The sequence below is a fragment of the Stigmatopora nigra genome, chromosome 13 (assembly GCF_051989575.1).
Source record: "Stigmatopora nigra isolate UIUO_SnigA chromosome 13, RoL_Snig_1.1, whole genome shotgun sequence".
In the NCBI taxonomy this organism is placed as follows: Eukaryota; Metazoa; Chordata; class Actinopteri; order Syngnathiformes; family Syngnathidae; genus Stigmatopora; species Stigmatopora nigra.
Genome location: NC_135520.1, coordinates 9,600,863 through 9,622,600, shown reverse-complemented (window position 1 = coordinate 9,622,600; position 21,738 = coordinate 9,600,863). Strand labels below are relative to the sequence as shown.

The window sequence follows — 21,738 nt, the reverse complement described above, 5'->3', positions numbered from 1 at the left end:
AAGAAGTGGGAAACTGATGACTTACCCACTGGGCCACCATTCTCCAAGATTAGGTAGGCTTTTTTTCCTTAAGAATACAAGATAGAATAGTAAGGCTTTTTTCAGGACAAAAAATCAATAACTGCAAAATTAATTTAAAACACCAAGACAGTGCTATATACACTAGAGAAATTCACTTTTTTATTCTAAAAAGTGTAATAAATTGAAAAAAGCAAAAACAAACCATTTTGAATCATTGTGTATTCTACTTTAAAAATCTCTAGTGAACGCACAACTCTGGCTGCCATTGACGGTTATTGACGACACAAATCATCGTTTGCAGCTAAAATTATGAACAATTAGTGTTTTCAATTTATGTTCACCTCATTGAGCACCACAACAGATACAGGTAGATGAGTTAATATCACAATAGGCATTTGGCAGTGGTTTAGCAACATCAATCACTTTTTGGAGGGATCTACCCAGACTATATCTAAAAACAAAGTCGAACAAGCTCACCTGACAAACATGATGCCGACTGCAGCTATGTCATCCCTGTATCTAGCTGAGATGTTCTCCTCTTCGTCCATATTTGTGTCTTCCCGTCTAAGTTGGCATTTTAGGGATACATTGTTTCTCCACATGCAAAATATATAAAAAGAGTTAAAACGCCCAGAGTCTGTGAAAAGTCATGTCGAAATAATAGCATCCCGAATTAACACATCAAAATAAAACAGACCAAGGACAAAGCCTTTACGTTAGAGGTCAGGCTGATTTTCGGTTGAGCTTGACCTGACGTTAGCTAACTTGATGCATGTTCGATTTTTATACTTATTAAAAAAAAAATTCATTCAATGACCGACAGCTACGTGTCATTCCTATTTTTATTGCAAATATAGCAATCTTCAAGTAGTCTTTATAGAAAAGAAAGCTTTCGGGTGGACTTAGCTATTTACAGCCAACATTTGCCCTAAAATACAACTTCATAAATACGAATCAACCCAAAAAAAAAAAATACTATACATTTGTGAAAGCAATAAAGCTCCAGTGATGCATGAAAAGCTTTTTGGTGTGCGGTCATTTTAGCTGAGGTAATCTTCCCACATCCGCTTGGACAGTGTTAACCGGAGACGAAGGAAACAGAAGCCCACCGTCGTCATAGCAACGACAATACTAACGACAAGGGAGGGGGGGTATTTAATATAGCATCCCTATGATAGATCATCACTGGGTGCGCCACCAAGACGCCAATCTGCGTCCATTCTTCGTTCGGTATCAATAAATAGGACCGTGCTCACGAGCTGTTGCTTAAACTCTGAAACCTGTCTCGTAAGCTCTTCACTAGGTTGCTCTCCGAGGTCTTGGCTAAACTCTGAGTGGACGAACCGTCGCCTTCGGGGACGTTGTCTCCCTCCACGGTCTGAGACTCGCTTGGACGACGCGTCCTCACAGGTTCCTGCAAGTTTTGAACTTCGTGAAGCGGCAGCGGATCGGGCACATCGTCCCAAGAGTTCCGCGAGCAAAGGAGCTTGGACCGAGGACGGTCGTGACGGGGTTGGGGTTTTTCCGTGGGGTCTTCGAGGCCGGCCGAGGACGACGATGTTGGCGTCGGTGGAGTTCCGATGGAGGAGTCCGGGTCGGGTTTGTACATGGAACGCAGTTCTTGTACGTCGGGCCAGTGGAAGTTCTCCAACTGAGGGCTTTGCGGGTCGCTCGTCGCGCTGTGGGAGCTGGTTGGTGAACTGGGAGTCTGGAGCGGACTGGGTGTAGTTGGCTCGCGAATGGCCATTTCCTCACAAGTGTTCGAGGGTAGTCTCAGGTTGGGTTTACCTGCAAACATGAGTAAAGATCATTTGCATTCAGGTCATTTGCATGGAGAAACCTGTTCACCGCTCTGTTCAAGTTTGTATTTATAATGCAAAAAAACGCTATGTCTCCACTTCTTTACCTTTTTTCCTGACCTTCTCCTCCAGGACAGCAGGCATGTTCCTCAAGCCCTCACGGCTCTTCTGCCAAACTGCCGGTCTGTTATTTTTGATACGCTGGCTGTACTGCCGCGCCAACTGGAAGACCTTGTTCTTCATCTTTCCCATGTCCTGCAAGATCTGGTCTTCGTCCACGCCGTTCCCAAAGCTGATGATCCTGGCTCGTTGGCCCGAGTTCTTCCGGTGAAGCGAGGAGGATTTCTGGCGCTTGCAGCATTGCTCCGTAAAGGCGCTGGAACCGTCGGACGAAGGAATGGATTCGCTCTCTTCGACAATTGGCGACACTGGCGTGGCGAGTTGACGATCCGAGGACTCCGAGCCTTCGAGCTTCTCCTCGTCCGTCTGCTTCTCTTCCATCCTCTCCCAGACATCGAGCATCTCCGACGAGGGGCGGAATTCTTCGTCCGCGGTGGCGTGGGTTTCCGGGACGCTTAAAGATCTAGCCACGACGTTGGGTCTCTGCGGTTCAGTGCACGTTTTCGGACTCTTTTCTATTCCCGGAAGGTCAAAGACAGACCAAGACGTTGGCCTGCAACGGGAGAGGACTTTCCTGTGGATTGAGACTTCCCGCCGGTCTGGGATGTCGTCCAGCTGTCGGCTCAGTTGCCTCACCAGACCCGCCGGGATGTAAGAGAGGCTTTCCCTGCGCTTGATGCTGAAGTTGGCGTCTTGATGCTCAGCATGCTCATAGTACCTCCTGATTTTACTGATTAGGAGGATGTCCCGCTTGGAGAGGGTGGACCGGCGCTCGCCCTCGGCCAGGGCGGCTTCGTGTGCTGGCGGCTCAGCTTTGGAAGTCGTCTCGCTTGGCTCTTCGTATGGTCGGTCCACGGGTGGGCTTGCAAACACTTCAGATGTCAAAGGTGGGGAACGGGTTGGCGAGGCCTGATCCTCAAGGCTCAGCTCCATGATAGAGTGTTCGGCGATTTGGTCCAGTACACGCACTCGGATCTCCGTTGCCCTGGCTTCGCTGTCGTCATCAACCGCAGAGATTTCCTCCACTTGAAGGCCCGATGAGTCGCTTCCTCCTTCTTCTTCGCCAGTTTCTCCAGAGGTCTCCGCTGTGACGGCCTCTCGGGTCGGAGAAGGGCATTGCGGTGAGTCGTGTGGGACGGTTTCCGAAGGGGGCGTCTCATCTAAATCGACCTGAAAATGTGATGAATTTGCCATAAACCATAAAGTGGACACACAAGATTTACAAAATGAGCTTCCTTCAAAATGCAAATCGTACCCATTTAGTCTTATTTGCACGGGATTGTTTTTCTTCAAAACCAGGAGTTTTTGGGCTTTGCTTTCCCAGTGCGTCATTCAAATCACTGACTGCATCGTCCTGAAAGAGACAAAGCGTTTTGTTCAAAATCGAAAAAGAAGTGCAGAATTCTCACCATCATCTCAAGTTGTGTCAAGCACCCTGAGAAAAGAAAAAGATTTTGCCATAGCCAAAATCCACAACAATAAAGATTGATTACAAAAAGTGAGAAAGCAAAATGTTCATCAAAGAACACACCACCACCAATAATAGCTTCATAAGATGTCAACATTAACATTTGAACACACTTGCTCGGCGATTGTCATGCAAATGAAGACACGGGTTTCATTTCAAACGAATGGCAGAACGCGACGAATCAGACGGATGATTTGGCGAAAAAGAGGGGTGCGGAAGAGAGGAGCGCGACAAAGTGGAAAAGCCGTGGGTGGCTGGAAACCCTCACCGTTGTGAAATGAGAAGAAAGCAAAGCCCGGGCTCTATAGTGCCAGCAGGAGATGGCGGCCAGCACCGAGCCGGCAAAGTCGGCTACCTGGTCGTCCCCGATCAGGAAATCCTCCTTGAAACTCTCTCCCTCCTCCTCCTTTTCCTCTTTTTCCCGCCCCGTCTGCGAGGGGCTGGCTTTAGTCGGAGTAGAACTTAGCTGAGGCGGAGATTCCTCCACGGTGGGCCTCTCGTCAAGTGGACAGTGGCGTGACCGGGCGCTTGGGAGGTCCCCGAGGAGGTTGCCTTCACTTTCTGAGTGCTGAGGGTATCATACCATTAATATATAAAGTAAACCGTTTTTCTGTAAACAACTGTAACCTAAAAAAAACACAACATAAACTCCATATACTCCAGACAATACGATATTTTAAACAATATTCATTATTTTCATCCCCAAGAATTTTCATTTGAAACCAATCCGAATGATGAGCTAGCAGAACATGAGTGCATTTGCAACACTTACCTTTAGAACATCTGCAAGGACAAAAAAGAAGAAGAAGAAAAGAGAAATAGATATTAACAAATGATGACATCATGACTTTCTCAAGTTCAATATTTCACGTGCAAATAAGCCAGACATCACATGCATTTGTCCAATTACAGTCCGACCTGCGCTTGGTCTGGCCCAGACCCACGGGGCCCTCATTATTAGATAAAAGTCAATAGGAAACATCCCTCTCTCAAAGGGAACACCACATAATTACAATAACAATACGATACTGACCTTTTGTGCTTTTTAGGATTTGCTTTGCAGGTTCTAAAAGAAATGAAGGAAAAAAAGATCTCTAAGCATGATACATTTCCATTAATACAACATTTTTTTAAATGATGAAACTATGAGAATAAGTCTGACCCGATCTCCTCCTCACGTTCCATCCGGCAAGGTGGATGTCATCCGAGTGGTAGGAATTGGTTCTCTTTACCCTCTCTGGACTACAGTGATACTTTCCAAGAGCTGAGTAGAACATAAGTGGCTGTTCTTTAAATGACAATCGTAAATTTCTCTCTACTTGGGTCATTAAAGTATTACAGCCATACTCACAATCGGAATTGTCAACGATGGCTTCTCTTGGCTGAAAAGTGAAAGCAACCCCAGAGTTATGGAAATGTAGTTATGGAGTGAAAAGACATTGTGTCGTACCTTTGGCGGAACAATGGCGTTGTGGTTCTCCAAAATGAGCCTCTTGATGTGATAGGCCCAAAGACGCTTCTCTTCTACCGATTTGGCCTACAACAACAAACAATGTTATTAATAATACAGATGACACATGCTGGCTTTGAATGGTTTAAATTGAGGCTCATGAGTTGCATTGTGTTTTGTGGTGTTTCTGTAGACTAGTAAGTGTTGATATTTACAGATGAAGGCTTGATTTTCATGAGTTTTTTTTTTTTTGGGTTGCAACTTGCAGTTTTGTTTGATGGCAAATGTGATTCCATATTTTGCTAACCACTGTAGTATACTAGCATTACAGCTAATTGACGAGGAACAGTTGAGGGTGCAGAATCGATCCTATTTACCTGCACGGTGTGGGGCTGCTTTGGATGTTTAAAATGAATAACACTGAATAGCAGGGGGTCCTTTGCACTGTCAAGTAGCATCAAAGTGGAACACTAAAATGACAGTAAGAGAAAAGGTCCAGTTAAATCTAAATGCAATAACAACTACAACAACAACAACAACAATAATAATAATAATTCCACACATACTGATATATGGGTCTTGTAGACGTAATGCTCTCCTCGTCTTTTGGTGATGAGCAGCATCTTATCAAACAGGAAGAGTGTCCGACTGTTCTTGGCCCGCAGGACGTGAAAGGTGCCCTCCAACACAAGCTCACCACAAGTGGTCAGATCAGGACCCTTCCAGTTGATCAGCAGGGACTGGATCTCCTTCAGATAAAGATGGAAACATTTAAGACCTCACCAAGATTCTTCGGGCACATACTACAAGTATTTTACACATTGACTAACACCAACCTGCACTCTAACAGCGTGTTCGTGTTTCCTTTTCATGTCGTTGATGTACCAGGCCACCCCCGTCATGGTGTCTATAGCTTCCTGGACCACCTCGTAACCGTCCTCATCAGGGCCAAAGTGCTTAGCGATTTCCTTTTAAATGACAAAAAAAGATGTTGAAGCCATTGTGATGTGGTATTCCAATTCCAATTGGAGCCAACCATCGAGCTCCATATATACCTGAAGCAGCAGGTGATACTTAAGGATCCTCTGGACCGGTTTTAGAAGGAAAGAACCCAAAGGGAGGGAACGCTTGAGAACGGCTTGACGGTCCTTGAAGAACTTGGCCAAAGTTTTGCTCCTCATGCAGTCAGTTAGTGCTGCTACTGAACTGCAGGATCGGGAACAGATGTTTATCAGTACATCATATTTCTACATGTGATATGTTTGCAGGTCTTACTTTGGATAGTTGGTGCAATATTGGGTGTAGATTTCAAAATATTCACTCTGGAGGAGCAAAGAGAACAATTGTTTTGTGTGTGTGTTTTTTTAAAGATCTCCTTGTGAAGAGGATAAGGACACTCACCTTATCTACAAAACATTGGGCGATGGCCACAGGGTCGTTATCACACATGTCCAACGACTGTAACAGCTCACTGAAAGACAAACAGCGTGAAAAGGAAGCTCATAAAATCCACTTTTAGAAAAAAAAATCCTGCACCTCAATTCAGAGTAAAATGAAAAAATAAAGCTTCTTAGTGAGGTTAGAGGAGAGAACGTACCTGTTGAATTCATAGATGTCCTCGATATTTCCAAAAAGAGCGCACACATTCTCCGGACGTATGGAGAGATTGCTGGTATCGATAATGTGAGCCAAATAGTCCTGGAAAAAAAGAGGCAGACAATGAACAATTAATGCATAATCTGTTGGTAGTATTTGGCTAAATAATGTTCTGTACAATCTAGTCCTGATACTAGCAGATATGAACCGCTGGAGGGAGCAAGGAAGCACTTATTCATCTTGTAGTTTTCTGGTAAGTTCCTATCACATCTGTTCTCACATGCTGTTTGATTTTCAGGAATATTATTCCAATTTGATGGATTTATTTAGTTTTATATTTCATGGAAAATTAGCTTTTAACGAGATGAGACCTTTGGAAAGAATTTGCTCTATTTATTTATAGTCTGACGTGACCGACTGAGACCACAAACATGCACTGCTCGTTTTTCTCCTGGGACTCAAGTCGGTGGACTTCCTTGCAGGGCAGACGAAAAAATTAGAATTGCAAATGTACTAAAAAATGTCAACGTCAGGATGACGACGTTTCATCTTGTTCTGTTACACACATGTCCTTCTAACAAATGGCGGGGAATAGAGACAAAAGGCACATAAGGAAATAGACGTACAGCTAGTGCATTCCACATTTACGACAAAAAAAAAACTGCACAGCATTATGGAAGCAAATTATTTCCTTATAGCAGTATCAGTCCAATTTTTGAGAGGGCAATTTTTACAAAAATCAAAAACAAGAACATACATACAATCAACTAATGATGGTATAAATGGTTAACATAAGAGTTTTTCAGATGACTATTACCTAAAAAAACAGGCTGTTAGTGGTCATAAAGAAACAAAATGTATATAATTGTCCGACCCAAACTATGAAAAAAGTGCCACTTAGGGTCTTGAAAAACACTGTACTTTTGATTTCAACAGTAAACACGCAACAATTTTAAAAGGGATGCTTCTGTACTTGTTGCTATAATGAAATGTATGGCATGACGACACGCAAGCGACTTTAAACCAGGTGTTGTATTTTGCTATGTGAAAACATTCGAGTCAAACAGCTGTTCTTTCCACTCCCACCGATTGGACAGTTGAGAACGGTCGGCATGTGAGCGAGTGATAAAACAACGTTTCAAAAGAACGAATGGACGCATTTCCAACAGCTGTCACTGGGTTATGTGTCATATCAAGAAGGTGGTCGGATGAGCTCACGGATTGAGTTTCTCATATCTCTGGTTAATTTGAGCTGCTGCAGTGTAAAGATAAAGCAAACTCGTGAGCTCGATGTTATTAAAGATGCGTCGTAATGGCAAAAAGGTTCGGGGCAGCCGGATACATCTGTGCAAGAATATGTTTTGGCGTAGCCTAAGGGGAAAAAAACAATTTGGTATCACGGGACTGGTGCTTATGTTGGCTACATCTACTTTCTATAACTGTACTACTATTGGATCAAGGTCACTGATGTCAAAGTGGCGGCCCGGGGGCCAAATATGGCCCACTGCATCATTTTGTGCGGCCCGAGAAAGTAAACCATGAGTGCCGACTTTCCGTTTTAGGATCAAATTTAAATGATGATAGATGTACATTACATTTCCTGATTTTCCCCTTTTTAAAATCAACCATTGTCATTTTGATCATTTTTTTATGTTTTTAGTTCAAAGAGCTTTTGTAAAATCTAAAAATAAATATACAAATATTTTACATTTTCCACTTTAAAATATTACATTTTCCAATACTAAGAAAAAAAAGCTCAAATAAACATTGCTTTAGATCTATAAAAACTGACTATTGAGGTTTTGTTTTTTTATCCAGTTCTATTAGATCCAAAATGGTCTGGCCCACATGAAATGGCGTTGACGTTAATGCTGCCTGCGAACCAAGCCAAGTTTGACACCCTTGGTGTAGATCAAGAATGATGGCTGTAACGCTAAGAGTTCATGATTTTGGCTCTGACGCCTCCAAGAAGGCAGACAAGGTGAAGAAAGGTGCTTGTTGGGTGACAGCCAGCCTGTTTGACAAATACCACGCATGTTAAACACATTAGCAATTGCGGCTGGGGATGGTCTGACAGCTAAGTGCACCCGTTTCTACGCTACAGGAATGAGTGAGGCCTAAAGAGGATTCACACTTTGACGTGCTTTGTTTCCGGACGACTAGACTGCTAAAACATGAATGAATTGTTGAGAAGGAAAAATAAAAATCATTTGTCAACACACTCTCACTCTGTGATGGGTTCCAAAGCAAAGGTCAGGCCATGAAAGACCTGCATTGTGTCCAGACCACAACACCAAAAAGGCGCACACTCACTGCAATGTCAATAAACAAGACGTGAAAAGGCCAGGAACGATCCTGCAGCCATGAATATTAAAGATTAGAGATTTTCCAATTATTAAATGTATTTGGTCAAACATCAGATCTACTGAGTCGGTAGTATTTTGAGTATTGGGGCTACCATCTAGAGTTTCATAAAACTTGACTGAATTCAAGGTTTAAAGAACATTTAGAATTTCTAGGTGTAATACCAAGGACAGCTCACCTCCACAATGCTGCGTAGATCTTTGACATACATGCGCTCCGTCTCAATGATCTCCATGACGACTCGATCCACGTGGGTCAGTTTTGGGTTGGGGGCCATTGTTTCAGTGATAACAGGTGAAGGCGAAGTGGAATCGTGAAGGATCGGTGCGCCAGCCTGCCTATTTGAGCTGGCGTTGTTGTTATTCCACTGGTTACTGAGCAAGGGCAGCTTCATGAGTTCTCCGGATCCACCGGGGCCGGGACTCTGGGCCCTCGGCTGTTCTTGGGCGCATTCAGTTGGACTCAGCTCTAAGTTGATGTCCTCCTCGCTCGGTATGGGTGGCGTGCAGGAGGAGGGAAGGGTTACGGTGCTCCCAAAAAGGCTGTGACTGTCACGGGATGATCCAGAAGACAAGGTGGACACTAGACTTACGGGACGTTCGCCCTCTCCATCTGATGGCTCTGTGCATAGTTGGGTGTAACAGTCGGAATCTAAATTGACATTTGCTTGTTCCTGTTCTCCAGAGGAGAGGGGCGAGGGTAACCGAAGATATTCTGTCAAAACAAAAGGAGCACAAGCAAGAGAGCAGATGTCAATTGGGAATTCAGACAAACCATTGCGCTTTTTATTTTTGGTCACCCATAACTTTCGATGTCAAACCATGATATATATTAGCAAAATTCCCCTGGATTTTTCTTTTTACATTGTTGGCTGCAAATTATTTCCGCCTACAAATGCCTTAGGCATATTTCCAATCCAACTCTGATTGCGGATGCGTATGTGTTAATGTGAAATAGACTTGGTTGAAATCCAATTGCATTTTTGCTCAACAATAGCAGTGTTTTCTTTGCTGTCAGTTTCATAAACATTTTGAACAATGGCCAAAAAGACCACAATATATTTCCATTATATCTCAGAGATATTTTATTACGGCTTATTGCTTACGAGATCTGACCGCTTTATGTATTTTGTTTTGAAAGACTAGTGTGACGTAATAAATTCCATTATATAATAAAGGGGGGAAAACTGTAAAAATCAGAAGGTAGCAAGAGCTTGTCAAAAACAATGTTTTACTCTTATATGTGCATTGGTATCTGTATGCCATGGAAATAGTGGTTATGAATTGTCCTGTTTAAGATAATAGAGAGTGACAGCTCCTGGCCTAAACAGCAGACAGTCTTAAAGTCATTTATACGTGTGGAAATGAGAGCTGAGTTGCAACATTTTCTATTTTGGACCTTTCCTAAAATTCCACTGAGATAAAATGATGATGCGAAAAGAGTGGAAAGGGAACATTTGTTTATATAACCTTTGAGCTCGATTTAAATGCTAAAGTTGTGAAACATATTCAGTTTCACATCCAGAAGAGATTTTTTCCTCATTGGCATTCTAATAGCAGTGTTAAGACTGTGTGGTACTCTTATGCCACTGTGCGGAAAGCGTAATTTCCTAAAGTATTTGTAGCAAGTCATTGCCGTTTTATGCTAAAGACATAATAGTCAGTGTAGTTCGCCTTCTAAAAAATAAACCCAAATGTAATATCCTGCAATTATGAAGAGAAATGGTTCAGGTAAATTGTATTTCCAAATGGGGATAAAGAAAATAATTCCTTGGTGACAGGTGAAGCTCAGCTTGACAGCTTGAAAATCATTTGTTAACATCGGCGTCGACACCACTTGGCATAAATGTTTCTCGCTCGTTGAAATTCAGCCAACATTAGAAAAAGGGAACATTAAACCAGAGAAGAAATATGCAAGAGGTGAAGGGATTCACTCACTCCAAACAAGCAGTGCCAGTTGAATGGACCAAAAAACAAAAGCGAGTATTGTTCTCCTCGGATTTAAGCGAGCAAAACGAGCCAGAAATGTCACAGTAGAGCAGAGAAAATCTGTCAAGTTTGACAGATGAATGACGGCCTTCCAGGTTATTCACAAGCACACACATTTGGCACCCTACTACTTTCCGTGACTCAATCCTGGAGCTGAGAGAAGCTTAACTCCATCTACTTGCTCCACTATCCACACTAAGGGATCCAAGGAAATACACTAGGACATAAAGAGGAGCATCCTCTTGAGAGTTTAACACTGTTTATTCCCCTGGACAAACTATGGCAGGATTGATAGCGCAAAAAAATGAGCCATGACGTACCAATTGGAGTTATGTACTGCCTCCGCCATATCCGTCTGTCTCTGGAACTCTCCAGTGTCTGGCCAACGAAACTAACTTCCTCTTTCTTTCTCGCCTCCCACCCAAATATTCCTCCATAATAACTCTGTTGTGCTTCGGTGTTCTACAGTAAAAGGAACGGGTGGAAATGACCCAGTAAGCATTTGAAGCCAAAAAATGAGCACTGCTTTTTCTCGCTGTCTAAAGTCAACAACATTTAAGACTAGGCTGCAGAGAAGGATTTTCAAAAGGAGGATGATGGCGGTGCATGGGATTGCAGCTTCATTTATCTTAAGAGCTGAAGCAGCGGACATGCTCAGCTTTGATCAACCACTAAAGATAGGGAGACCTTAACTGGGAGTGAAAACACTGGCCAGATGCTTTCCAACAACGGATCACTTGGCCATTGCATTTGAATGCTAAGTGGTTTGATTCCACACGTTAATGCGGATGAAAAATGACTTGTGATCTTCAGAGAGGTCTTCAACCCCGCGACTAAGTGAGTGAGGGCGAAGAGTGTTGTAGTCGTGAGTCTCCAACATCTGCAAACAATTGCCGTGAATCTCAGCAGGATTTGCAGACCCAGTGAAAAGGCCAGACCTATTACAGTGTCACTTCTGTTGGATACGTCAGCAAAATGTAGTCAATTGCACTAAAAATAAAGTTGAAAGACACATTTGGGTTGTGGGCTTTGTTATATTTTGTTAGTCTGCATTATAGGTTTTTGGTCTGTTTGTAAGAAGACAAGATATTGTAAATAAAGAGCAGAAAGTTTTGGAGATGGCTTGTTTTGCAGGGGTTGGGTTCTCGTAATGTGATTGGTTTGGAAATGAGAGGTTTCTATTTGACGTCAGCTGTACAGAGCTTAGGGGGAAAAAAAGACAAATCCAAACAACAGTAAGGTGCAGACCCTTGTTTGTTTTGGAAGAACACCAGCATAGTGGTTAACCCTAACAACATAAACTAAACATTAATCGAGTCAAGGCTACTGAGACTGTATTGTATTTAGACCACATTAAAAGCTGAACCAAAACTCTCAGAATAACACTAAACTGCTCTTCTATTCAAGTTTCACATAAAAAGACAAAGTGACCATAATTCATGGCTTCTCCAAGACTGTCCCATTTTTGTGGGCTGCTTCCGTTAACATAAATCCTTTACACTGGTACTTCAGCAAAAATCTGTTCAAAATTGTTTGAACTTGCAGTGAATGATGATTAAAAATGAATTAGTTCCACCCAGTGAATATTTCTGTCTCAATCTTAGACAGGAAATGCATTCACAAATGAGCTTGATGACTAATCATTCCAGATCTTGTAGTGTAAAGTCTAGGCTAGTTTCACCTATGAGACCTAATGATTCAAACTGTTTACTGGCTCTGATGTCAGAGCCTTGATTCCAGAGATTGACAGAATACTGAAACAAACTTTCCAGAACACCTAACAATTACCTTTTCTTCAAGGTGCAGTCACTGGAATGACAGCAATGACAGCAACATCACATTGTAGGCACTGAGAACATTCCTTTATATAGAAAATCTGGTTTGTGGAAAATAAGTCTTAGGAATACATACTTTACTGTACATCAAGATAAGCGGGATTAAAAATTCCAATCAAAACATTCTTTGACATGATCTTCCATATTTCAGAACAAATAGTACCAAACTTGCTGATACGGACTACTCCACTCCCTGAAGAAACAATAAGACACGGGATCAGATTTTGACAGTTCGCACAGATTGCAAAATATGAGGATATGACTCATTTTCAAAACAGACCCTCAAGTGTGCAAATGAGTGCAGCCCGCCATTCAAATTTTGACAACGTTATCTGCCTTTTAGATTTCTCACAACAGAATAAAATTCTAAAAATGTTAACCCAATGGAGGTATAACAATATTACGCCCACCTTTCAATGATTGAAAGACTCAATTATTAAAGATAAATTTGCAGTTAGAACATGGAGGGAAGGGAATAAACATGTCCTTTCTTGCTCTGACAACCACTCCTGTTTGATTAATATGGAGTCACATCTTGCATCACTTTAAATTCCACATCAGTTTATAAAAATGCAAAGTAAAATCATGTACAAACTTGAACACCTTTTTCAATTTTGGAAATTGATTGCTTGAGACTAGATATTTGAATGCTAATGATGTTTTAATACAATTTATCACCTTTTCTAGAGACAATAACAAAAAAAAATACCTGAATGGCAACCCCCATGAGGTCTTCAGAGGGGATTATTAATCAGCATGGGGCAAAATGCCGGCAATTACGGACACAAAACCCGGGTTAGTTTATTATACCTGAACGGCGGGAAGTATTTAAGTCAATTCTCAAGGGTTGTATTCTGACTATACAACATCAAGGTTTAAAGTGTTGTTGTAATTCTACCAGTATTTTCCCCAAGTAGATTGTCGTGTTAATGAGTAGCCCAAATGTGAGTGAATAAATGGCAGTGGACAGCAGAGTACATGCCTGTACTGCATTCCAGAGTGACAGTCAAGGTTAAAATGTTGGGAAGCTTTGGGGGAACTTTTGGTGTTTTGAAAAAAAGTTGCACCAAGTTCATTAAAAACAAGATGACACAATTTAACAATGTGCCATAAAAATGGTTGGCTTGGTCAAAACAAGAACACGCTGTCATGAATCGAAAGTTGTTTGTAGTCAGCTGGCTTTTGAAGGCTGCTGATGAAAAATAAGATATTGCAATACTTTGTTTGTCTTTGATGAGAATGACTTTATATTGTAAAAAACAATGACAGAGTTTCAAATGAGAAGAATTTCAGCTCGAGTGAGCCTTGAAAGTTTTTGCCGCAGCTCAAAAATGGCTTTGGAATCCCTGCATTAGTGGATGAAAATAGACAATTTTGAGGAAAGGCAGACATTTTACACAAAAGTAGATTTGTCAGTCTTATGGACACAAATTGACAGGAAAAAGCTCAACTTTAATCCTATGCACTCGAACTCCTCTTTGAAAGGATCCGGCCTTTCCAAATGACCTCAGTGTACAGGCATGTGCTGATCCACTTCGGAAACCTCTCCATCGACATCTCGCCCCCACAACCCCCCGCCAACAAGAATGCTGCAGGCATTCGCACACACGAATCGCCCTCAAACTACTCAACACATTTCCTTGAACATCTGGGCTACATACGAGTGTGAGTCTACTGTAAACATTACCACCAGTTTGATGATCTACAACCAGGCTTGTGTCGTATTCCACAGGGTCCGCGTGGCTCACTCGCAGGACAGCTGTGCTAAGTGTGGAAGAAGAGATACATTTACTTCACACTAAGCTGTTAATCACGCGCAAGGTCGTAAAAAGGTGCGATACGGTTTATTCAGCGGTTTGGCCCTCCATAAAACTGACGACGCCTCATGGCGGACCAATGAGGATCTTAAAATCTGTGACCCGTGTTTTTAAATTGACCTCTCATAAAGGAATAAGAACAATCCCAGCGAGTGGTTGATTATAGGATCAAAACAAGAGTTAAAAAAAAACAACAACCTCAGAATGGAGCCAAATATGCGTGACAAAGTCATGCAATATGTTAATGAATAAACATAACAAAACACATTTGGAGAACTATGATTAAAACTGCAATCAGTGGTGGACTTCAATGAATCAGACCAAAGGAATTAATGAACTAAAAACAATGCAGTTAACACACTCAGGAACATTTTAGCATACAATTAGTCTAGAATGCATGTTTTTAAAATGTGGGAAAAATCAGAAACTAATGACCGAATACGTAAAAGTCCATTTTAAAAACCTGATTTTTTTTTACCCGAGTCAGAACCTCTAACAAATTTCAAGTTGGACCTAGCATATTAAGATTATTCTGAAACTCCAAAACCTTGGAGGAAAAAAAAGGATGGACACCAATGAATTAATACATAGTTCAAGTTGAGTCCCATTTTGTGGCGATACTACTCAAGGTTATTTAGGACAACACTTGAGGCCATTAAAGAGTTCCTATCAAATAGCGTGATAGAAAAAAGGTTGCTGCCATCATCTATCTCCATCTACATCCCTACACTCAGTGGGCTGGAAAAGCTGCAAAGAATGGAGATGATCCGCCCGTCCCCCAGAAGCCTTTTAAAGCTGTACATTTTGCACACACAGCTACATTCCTGCCAGAGGGTAAGTAGATCATTGGAAGTCCTTATCTTAAAGGGAGCTGCCGTAGGTCTGATGATGGCGGTCTGAACGTCAACCATCAAACATGTGAGATGTTCATCAACCTATTAACACATTAGGATATCGCGCAATGATGTGCAAAGTTGCACAGAGATAGAATGTCTGACATCTGTTATCTTCTGTCATTAGTCTGTTGAGGAAAAATAACCCAATGCTTAAAGCAGATAGGAGGGAACATCTGCCTCTTGAAGGAAAATACTTTTGTTTATCTATGAAAAATTAGCGTGTCAAGTCACCCTAACGTGTGTGCCAACTTCTACAAGAACTTCATAAATAAACATGACCACATTTTACTTGTACCAGCTGCAAAATGATCGCAAATGCACGTTGTGGAATTAAAACAAGTACGAATGTGGATGACACATTTTCTCCAGCCAAAAGTCTCTTTGGGCCAAAGCTGAGCTCAGGATAAAAGAGAACCATTGACACATTTGTAATCTTGGGCCAAAAGAGGAAAGCCGGCACCAAATGTAGCGAGAGCGGGAGGCGTTGGGTTGGGGGGGGGATGAGGCGGAGAACAGGCAAACAGATACAAAGACGTCTTGTGTCAAAGCAGCGGCTTTCTAAAGATAATGAACGCTAAAATAATATATCATTTGAGTTCCCCTCCTCCCTTTCTTTCATCCCTGCACAAGCTAAGTCAGCACTGCTGGCTAGACAAAATCTCTTTTGCGGTCTGCGACATTGACATATTCTGGTTTGGTGTGTTCGAGGTCGCAGCTGTACGGTGGAGGTTGGCGTAGCTCCACGTCACACAAAGACGCTCTGAGCCAAGGAGGACTGTGGGAGGACTGGCTTCTCGTTGCCCTAGCCCATAGCCCATGCTTTACTTTTTTTGTCTAATTGTCACGCTGGCGGAATTTGGCCATTCGGTTCCCTCGCCTACTCAAGGGTGAGCGTAAGATTGTGTAAACAGAGATTAAGAGGGGCATGGCACAGAACACGTAATGCTGAATTGGGCTTACCTTCCCCCATTGGGCCCTGGTGGAGAACAGGATGTGACCCTTCTGGCATGGCACTCAGGCCTTGGGAGCTGAAAAACAAAATGAAAAGGGTCAAAAACAGCTAAGAACCTTCATGTGTAGAACCCTATGGTCCAGTTCGGTTCCCCTAGCGGGCCTCTTCTGGTCCGCAAGCCATCATTTGAAACCCCTACAGGATATTCATTTAGGTTTCAAGAAAGGGAAATCTTGTCGGATTTATTCAAGAATCAGTAAGTGAGGCCCAAAAAGTTTCTGGTCTTTACCGTAAGAAAAAAGGAAATTCTTCACATTCTCTTCTCAATACTCTGGCTAGGATCAGTCATGCCAACCACTTGGTAATGTATAATGTAGCTTCGGCAGAGGTATGCAGGGTGGAAACTGTGAGCCCATTCTAACCAGGATACGTTCTTTGTTAAATTCTGGGTCACATGGAAAAATTGCAATGTAAAAAAAGAACCGCACCAAAAGAGTCCAGAGAAGTGGCTACTTTCCCCAGCAGCAATGTATCCCTCCTTGTAACGCGTGTAATCGACAAACGTGTGTTTAAAACTTCCCTACTGATCGTGTCTGAGACTCCAGTTCCTTTCACAGATGGTTATTACTCATCAACACACCATAGAAGTAAAGTTGAAAGATTCAAAATAACAAAATACACTGTAAACATTGTCCAGCGTTGGTACTATTACATTGACGTTAATGGCCAATGACAATGTTTTGAGTTGAACTAACCACTTTAACCTGCTTTAAGGATGAGTTCCATCTCTTTCAACCAATCCCCAGTCGAGCTCTCTCTGCTTTCTTGTAGTAAATTAACATGGATCAGTGCGCATGAGAACTTGTCCATTTGTGATTTCAAGTGAGCCCGTGGCCTTCAAATCATGGCATTCCTGGCCCGACAAGATCAGAGGAGCAGAAATCATTCAGGGATTAGGATTGCATTGTTCCTTTTTGCTATTGCTGGCCACGTTGGTGATCTGACAGCCGGGCCGGCCCAGGGCTAAAGTGAGCCAGCCCATTGCCAGGAGGAGTGCCAATTAGGATGTGTAGGAATGCAAAGAGAAAATCTTACAGAGCTGGACACTCACTACTTGAGAGAATTGCTTCCTTCCAAGAAAGCGGCCACCTGGATTGCAGTGTCCATGCATTTCACGTGATTTTATTTCATTTACATTATGATGACTATACACTGGCTTTCAAATCATTTAAGCATTGTGATTAAATAAAAAATGGTAATAGTCAGTATATGTGGGTTAATTTATAAACATCACATTGCCATTTTAGGATACACTACTTTAGCAATTAAATTGGCTAAATTCCTTCTGTTTGACCTTAATATCGCATATCAGCAATTATTCATCAGTAAAATTATGGCCTTCTAGAATTTGTTATTGCCTCAGGGTTGATCGTAACTTGATTGTAACAACTTTGCTGACATGTCTCAATTCTACAAGCGTTTTTACAAGGGAGCGCCTGTGACCGAATTTATAAATCTTAAGAAAAACATCACATGCAGACCAAAATTGACGGTAAATTGACCACCTGTATTTGACATGGCCACCAATTTTCACAAATGGAGGGTGTTTGGTTCCCAGAGCTGATGGATGCATTAACCACAGCAAGGGAGTCAGCAATTTTCCCTCTAATAAGAGACAGATGCAAGCCAAGCCATTGCGATGGTTATTAAACAAAAGAGCGGCAATGGATCACTTCTTTCTTCTTCCTGTTTTTACCAAAAAGACAAAATTATTAAAATTAAAAAAAATTAAATTATCTACACTAACTTGACTATATATTTAAACAAAAACCATTAAAAAATCACAATCAACAGAGTTAAATTTCTCACACTGGACTATTACTTCATTTATATATCTTTTCTGACAAAATAATTCAATTCAATGTGTTCACAATTTTGTTTGGTGCTACACAAATGGAAAAAAATGTTTACACTAAAGAAAACCTCTCACATGGCTTTAACTATGGGATGGGAAATACATTGGAATGAGCTATTTTATATTTGAGATATTTAATGGGTATTGGCAGATTGACAAAAATCATCCCAAGTGAAAGATATCTCTTCTGGCTTCATCTCAGAGGTTGCCAGTTCTGCTGCCAACTCATCGCATAACTATGCATAAGTACGCACTAAATGAGCATTTTTTACGTGCCAATTAGCCACCTCAATTGATTGTTGGTCATGCGGAATGTGGAAAAAGCTAAAAATACTTCACAAAACTTCTGTTCGCTCAGCGATGAATGAACCGTGTCAAGTTGCATTTGCCCAAAATGGCTTGTGAAACTCTTCAAGCATGACATAAGCACCCTGGGATATTTTTATTTTCAGTCGGACACACGAACATGGATGCCCCATTTGTTACGCTGTCTACTGTACGCGGTTAGCGATATGAATCGACAATTGCAGGAGACCTTAAAGATGTCAAATTGACTTGATTATTTTGGCGCTTGGCCAATTTTCTCCAACGACGAACACTTCTTTCTATATGAGCGCCGTCTTTCCCACATTATTCCTGCCTTTTCTTCCCTCATACGAAGGCCTCCAGAGAGCAACGGCTTTCTATTCACACAAGTAAACAATACACCCTGACGCTCCGTCTTCTTCTCAATCAAAACAGTCTCTACAAAAGCACTACCCACGGACATGCAACAAATGAACCACTTATTTGAATCTACGGCATTTTTGAGCAGACACTAAGTGATGAACATTCAAAGAGCAACACTAGGATGACCGACAAATGGTGTATAAAAACACTGATAAAAAACGACCTTAATGAGAGTCTAATTGTTCCCCGCTGTGAAAAAGAGGCGATTTCAACAACCCTTCAGTGAGTTATTTCAACATTATGAGGCCGTTCATACAAAAGCGGCTGGTATTTTTCACCCTTTTAAAACTATTCCCATTCACACAAAAGATACAAAAATGCTTGTAATGTAAAAAACAACAATTTGCATTCCGGCCTATACAATGTTCAGTCTGATCTAAACGTGTAGTATTCTCTTGTCAAGTTTTTACTCTCTCAAGTCATTGAAATGTCACATGAAGGTTATTCAAATACGTTTTGTAGTAGAGGACAAGCAATTGGTGCACAGAAAAAAAATAATAAAAAATACAATTATTGATTGAAAAGGGGGAAAATCAGGAAATATAATATACATCTATACTCTATTTTAATTTGATCCTAAAACAGAAAGGCGGCAGTCATGATTTACTTTCCCGGGCCACATAAAATGATGCGGCGGGCCAGATTTGGCCCTCGGGCCGCTACTTTGACACATGATTTATACTGTTATTCGGCAAAATATGTGATCAGAACAACTCTGGGGTTTGCAGGTAAAAGACAAGGATGCCAAACTGCCTTCAACTACACACTTGACTATGTTGATGAAACTTCCAGTCATTGTCTGCCCTCAGTAAAAATATAATAATAAAAACACAGACTTGACCTCCATTGGCGGCAGGAATGCTAAATCACTTACAGCATACACACACACACACACACACACACACTTTCATACAAACAACACAGTCACGCATTTGGTTCTAATTTTCCCTTTGTGGCTTGACACATAAACTTTCCTCGAAATGGCAAAACCAGTAACTTTGCAGGTTTTAGGAACCGTTAAAACAAGGCACATTGCACCTTTTAGTCAGTCTGCAAATGTGGTCATTTCATAACAGATGCAAAATACATACCAAGACTCTGAAAGACTAAGTTGTGTGCCAGATCTAGGGTCCAAGTCACACTTGGGCAGTTTCCTGTCTAGACCACCTGGATGGTGGCTGTTAATTGTACACGGGCAACATTTGAGCCTGGAAATGATCTTGAGATATTGTCCGCAAGGTCAAGTGGGGTCAAAGAGGGAGAAGATGGAACTTTTCTCTACAACTGATTGATTTTGTTCCTTTATTGTTCCGCAGCTGCTCTTTGACCTAGCTTGGCCTGCATTAGAAAAGGAGGAACCTGGAGGAATCACACTGTGGCGCTCATTAGAGGAGAACAATTGGATTGGGCCGGGTTTAAATGTGGGCACCATGGGGGGTGAGATGAGATGGGGGGGAGATGCGATGGGGGGATGTAAGGGAACCAGGTCCCAATTCAATGGCATCAAACTTTTACCTATTCTCACTTAATTTTAAGTATACCAACTGCTAAGATGAGACTAGACAGATCGAAACACTGAACAAAGTTCATCCATTATAGTGAAAGTGTCCAGTTTGAACACAAACAAGCTTATCTCACTGAAACTCACTCCTCCAATCAGAAAAGGCCAAATGATGGCATTGGGAAAATCACACGTAAACCTAAAAAAAAGGGTACATGTACGGTGACCCCCCTTAAATCCACAATACTGTACAAATAGTGATGATGTATACAATAATTTAAAGAGATCCTAACATCAAAGCATATATACTCAGCATGTGTCGCGATGTTTACAATAAAGAACATCTGCGCTTAAGTTTAGGACATTAGCTTCGTTGGAGTTAGAGCATTTCAAATAGTTTTCTTGAAACTGGGATAACAAACTAGTTCATCGCGGTTAAAATCGCGCTTTACACCAAGTAACACTTTGTCCAGGATGATATTAAACATTAAGAATAGCAAAAATTGTGAAGTACAGGCAAAACATTGAAGTAGAATAGTGAAATGTTTGTAATGGAAAGATTTGTTTGTAGATCACGTACCGAATTGGCCGATTCCTGGTCTTTCGACGATCCTTTGCTTAAAGTAAAAGTTTGATCGGTAGCTTCTTGATAAGAACGCCAATGTCACACCGTTAATTCCGAAATTTCCACATGTAAAAGCCCCGGAGACGCCTACATCGCGCATGTCGTTGTCTCGTGCAAATTCCAACTGACTGATTCGTCTCATCTTTTTCAAGAGCAGCAAAGTACAAACGCTGCGTTCAAATTTATCGGAAAAACAACTGCCTGCCATGAATTGGGACTTAAAAAAATGCTATATTCCGCATATCCAAAGATATTTAACCAACATACAGGTCTATTATTCAGGTATAAATATATACTTAATCTAGCATTAATGCAAAAGTTGATGGCAAACACTTCCCAATCGTTTTAAGTTGTAAGATTTACCAGGGCTTTGAATGCATCAGAGAGACGACTGCTTTTGACATCTCTGTTATGTTCTTCTTCTACGTCCAAACATCTGGCTGGCATGTATAATAAGTAATTAACCATGCACGAAACAAATCGTTCATTAAAAATAAAATTACATGATCATCTCTTTGTGTTTTCCTTCTACACCTGAAAGACAGGGGTGAAATGAATTTGTTTTTCGAATGAAAATAGAATCAAAAAATAAAACAGGAACACTAACCCCAAAATAGTATGCTCCAAATCTTATTGAAATTTACTGTCTAGTCTCTTTCACG

General features: G+C 41.5%; 1 protein-coding gene across 2 annotated transcripts; it reads right to left on the bottom strand.

The window, feature by feature from the left end:
- Positions 1-845: 845 nt before the first annotated feature.
- Positions 846-21,241, bottom strand: LOC144206364 (pleckstrin homology domain-containing family G member 3-like). 2 transcript variants are annotated; one of them, XM_077731312.1, is made up of 20 exons: positions 21,032-21,241; positions 17,872-18,052; positions 16,315-16,382; positions 8,997-9,532; positions 6,456-6,556; positions 6,260-6,329; positions 6,134-6,180; positions 5,914-6,064; positions 5,695-5,826; positions 5,425-5,607; positions 5,236-5,328; positions 4,859-4,945; positions 4,760-4,790; positions 4,571-4,672; positions 4,442-4,474; positions 4,181-4,191; positions 3,677-3,976; positions 3,196-3,294; positions 1,928-3,110; positions 846-1,809 (listed from the first exon to the last, which is right to left on the bottom strand). In XM_077731312.1, exons 2-20 carry the CDS (start codon positions 17,937-17,939, stop codon positions 1,274-1,276), a joined length of 3,831 nt encoding a protein of 1,276 aa, XP_077587438.1. In that variant the 5' UTR covers positions 17,940-18,052; positions 21,032-21,241; the 3' UTR covers positions 846-1,273. The 2 variants fall into 2 exon arrangements, with proteins under 2 accessions (XP_077587438.1, XP_077587439.1); XM_077731313.1 differs by lacking the exon at positions 17,872-18,052 and having other exon boundaries at positions 21,032-21,237.
- Positions 21,242-21,738: the final 497 nt, after the last annotated feature.

Excerpts from the sequence above, each read along its gene's own strand:
- LOC144206364 (XM_077731312.1), bottom strand. The coding sequence starts at position 17,939 with ATGCATCCATCAGCTCTGGGAACCAAACACCCTCCATTTGTGAAAATT. Across the intron at positions 16,383-17,871 it reads GGTGGCCATGTCAAATACAG|CTCCCAAGGCCTGAGTGCCA; the intron begins GTGGTCAATTTA and ends TTTGTTTTTCAG. Across the intron at positions 6,557-8,996 it reads ATCTACGCAGCATTGTGGAG|GACTATTTGGCTCACATTAT; the intron begins GTGAGCTGTCCT and ends CTTTTTTTCCAG.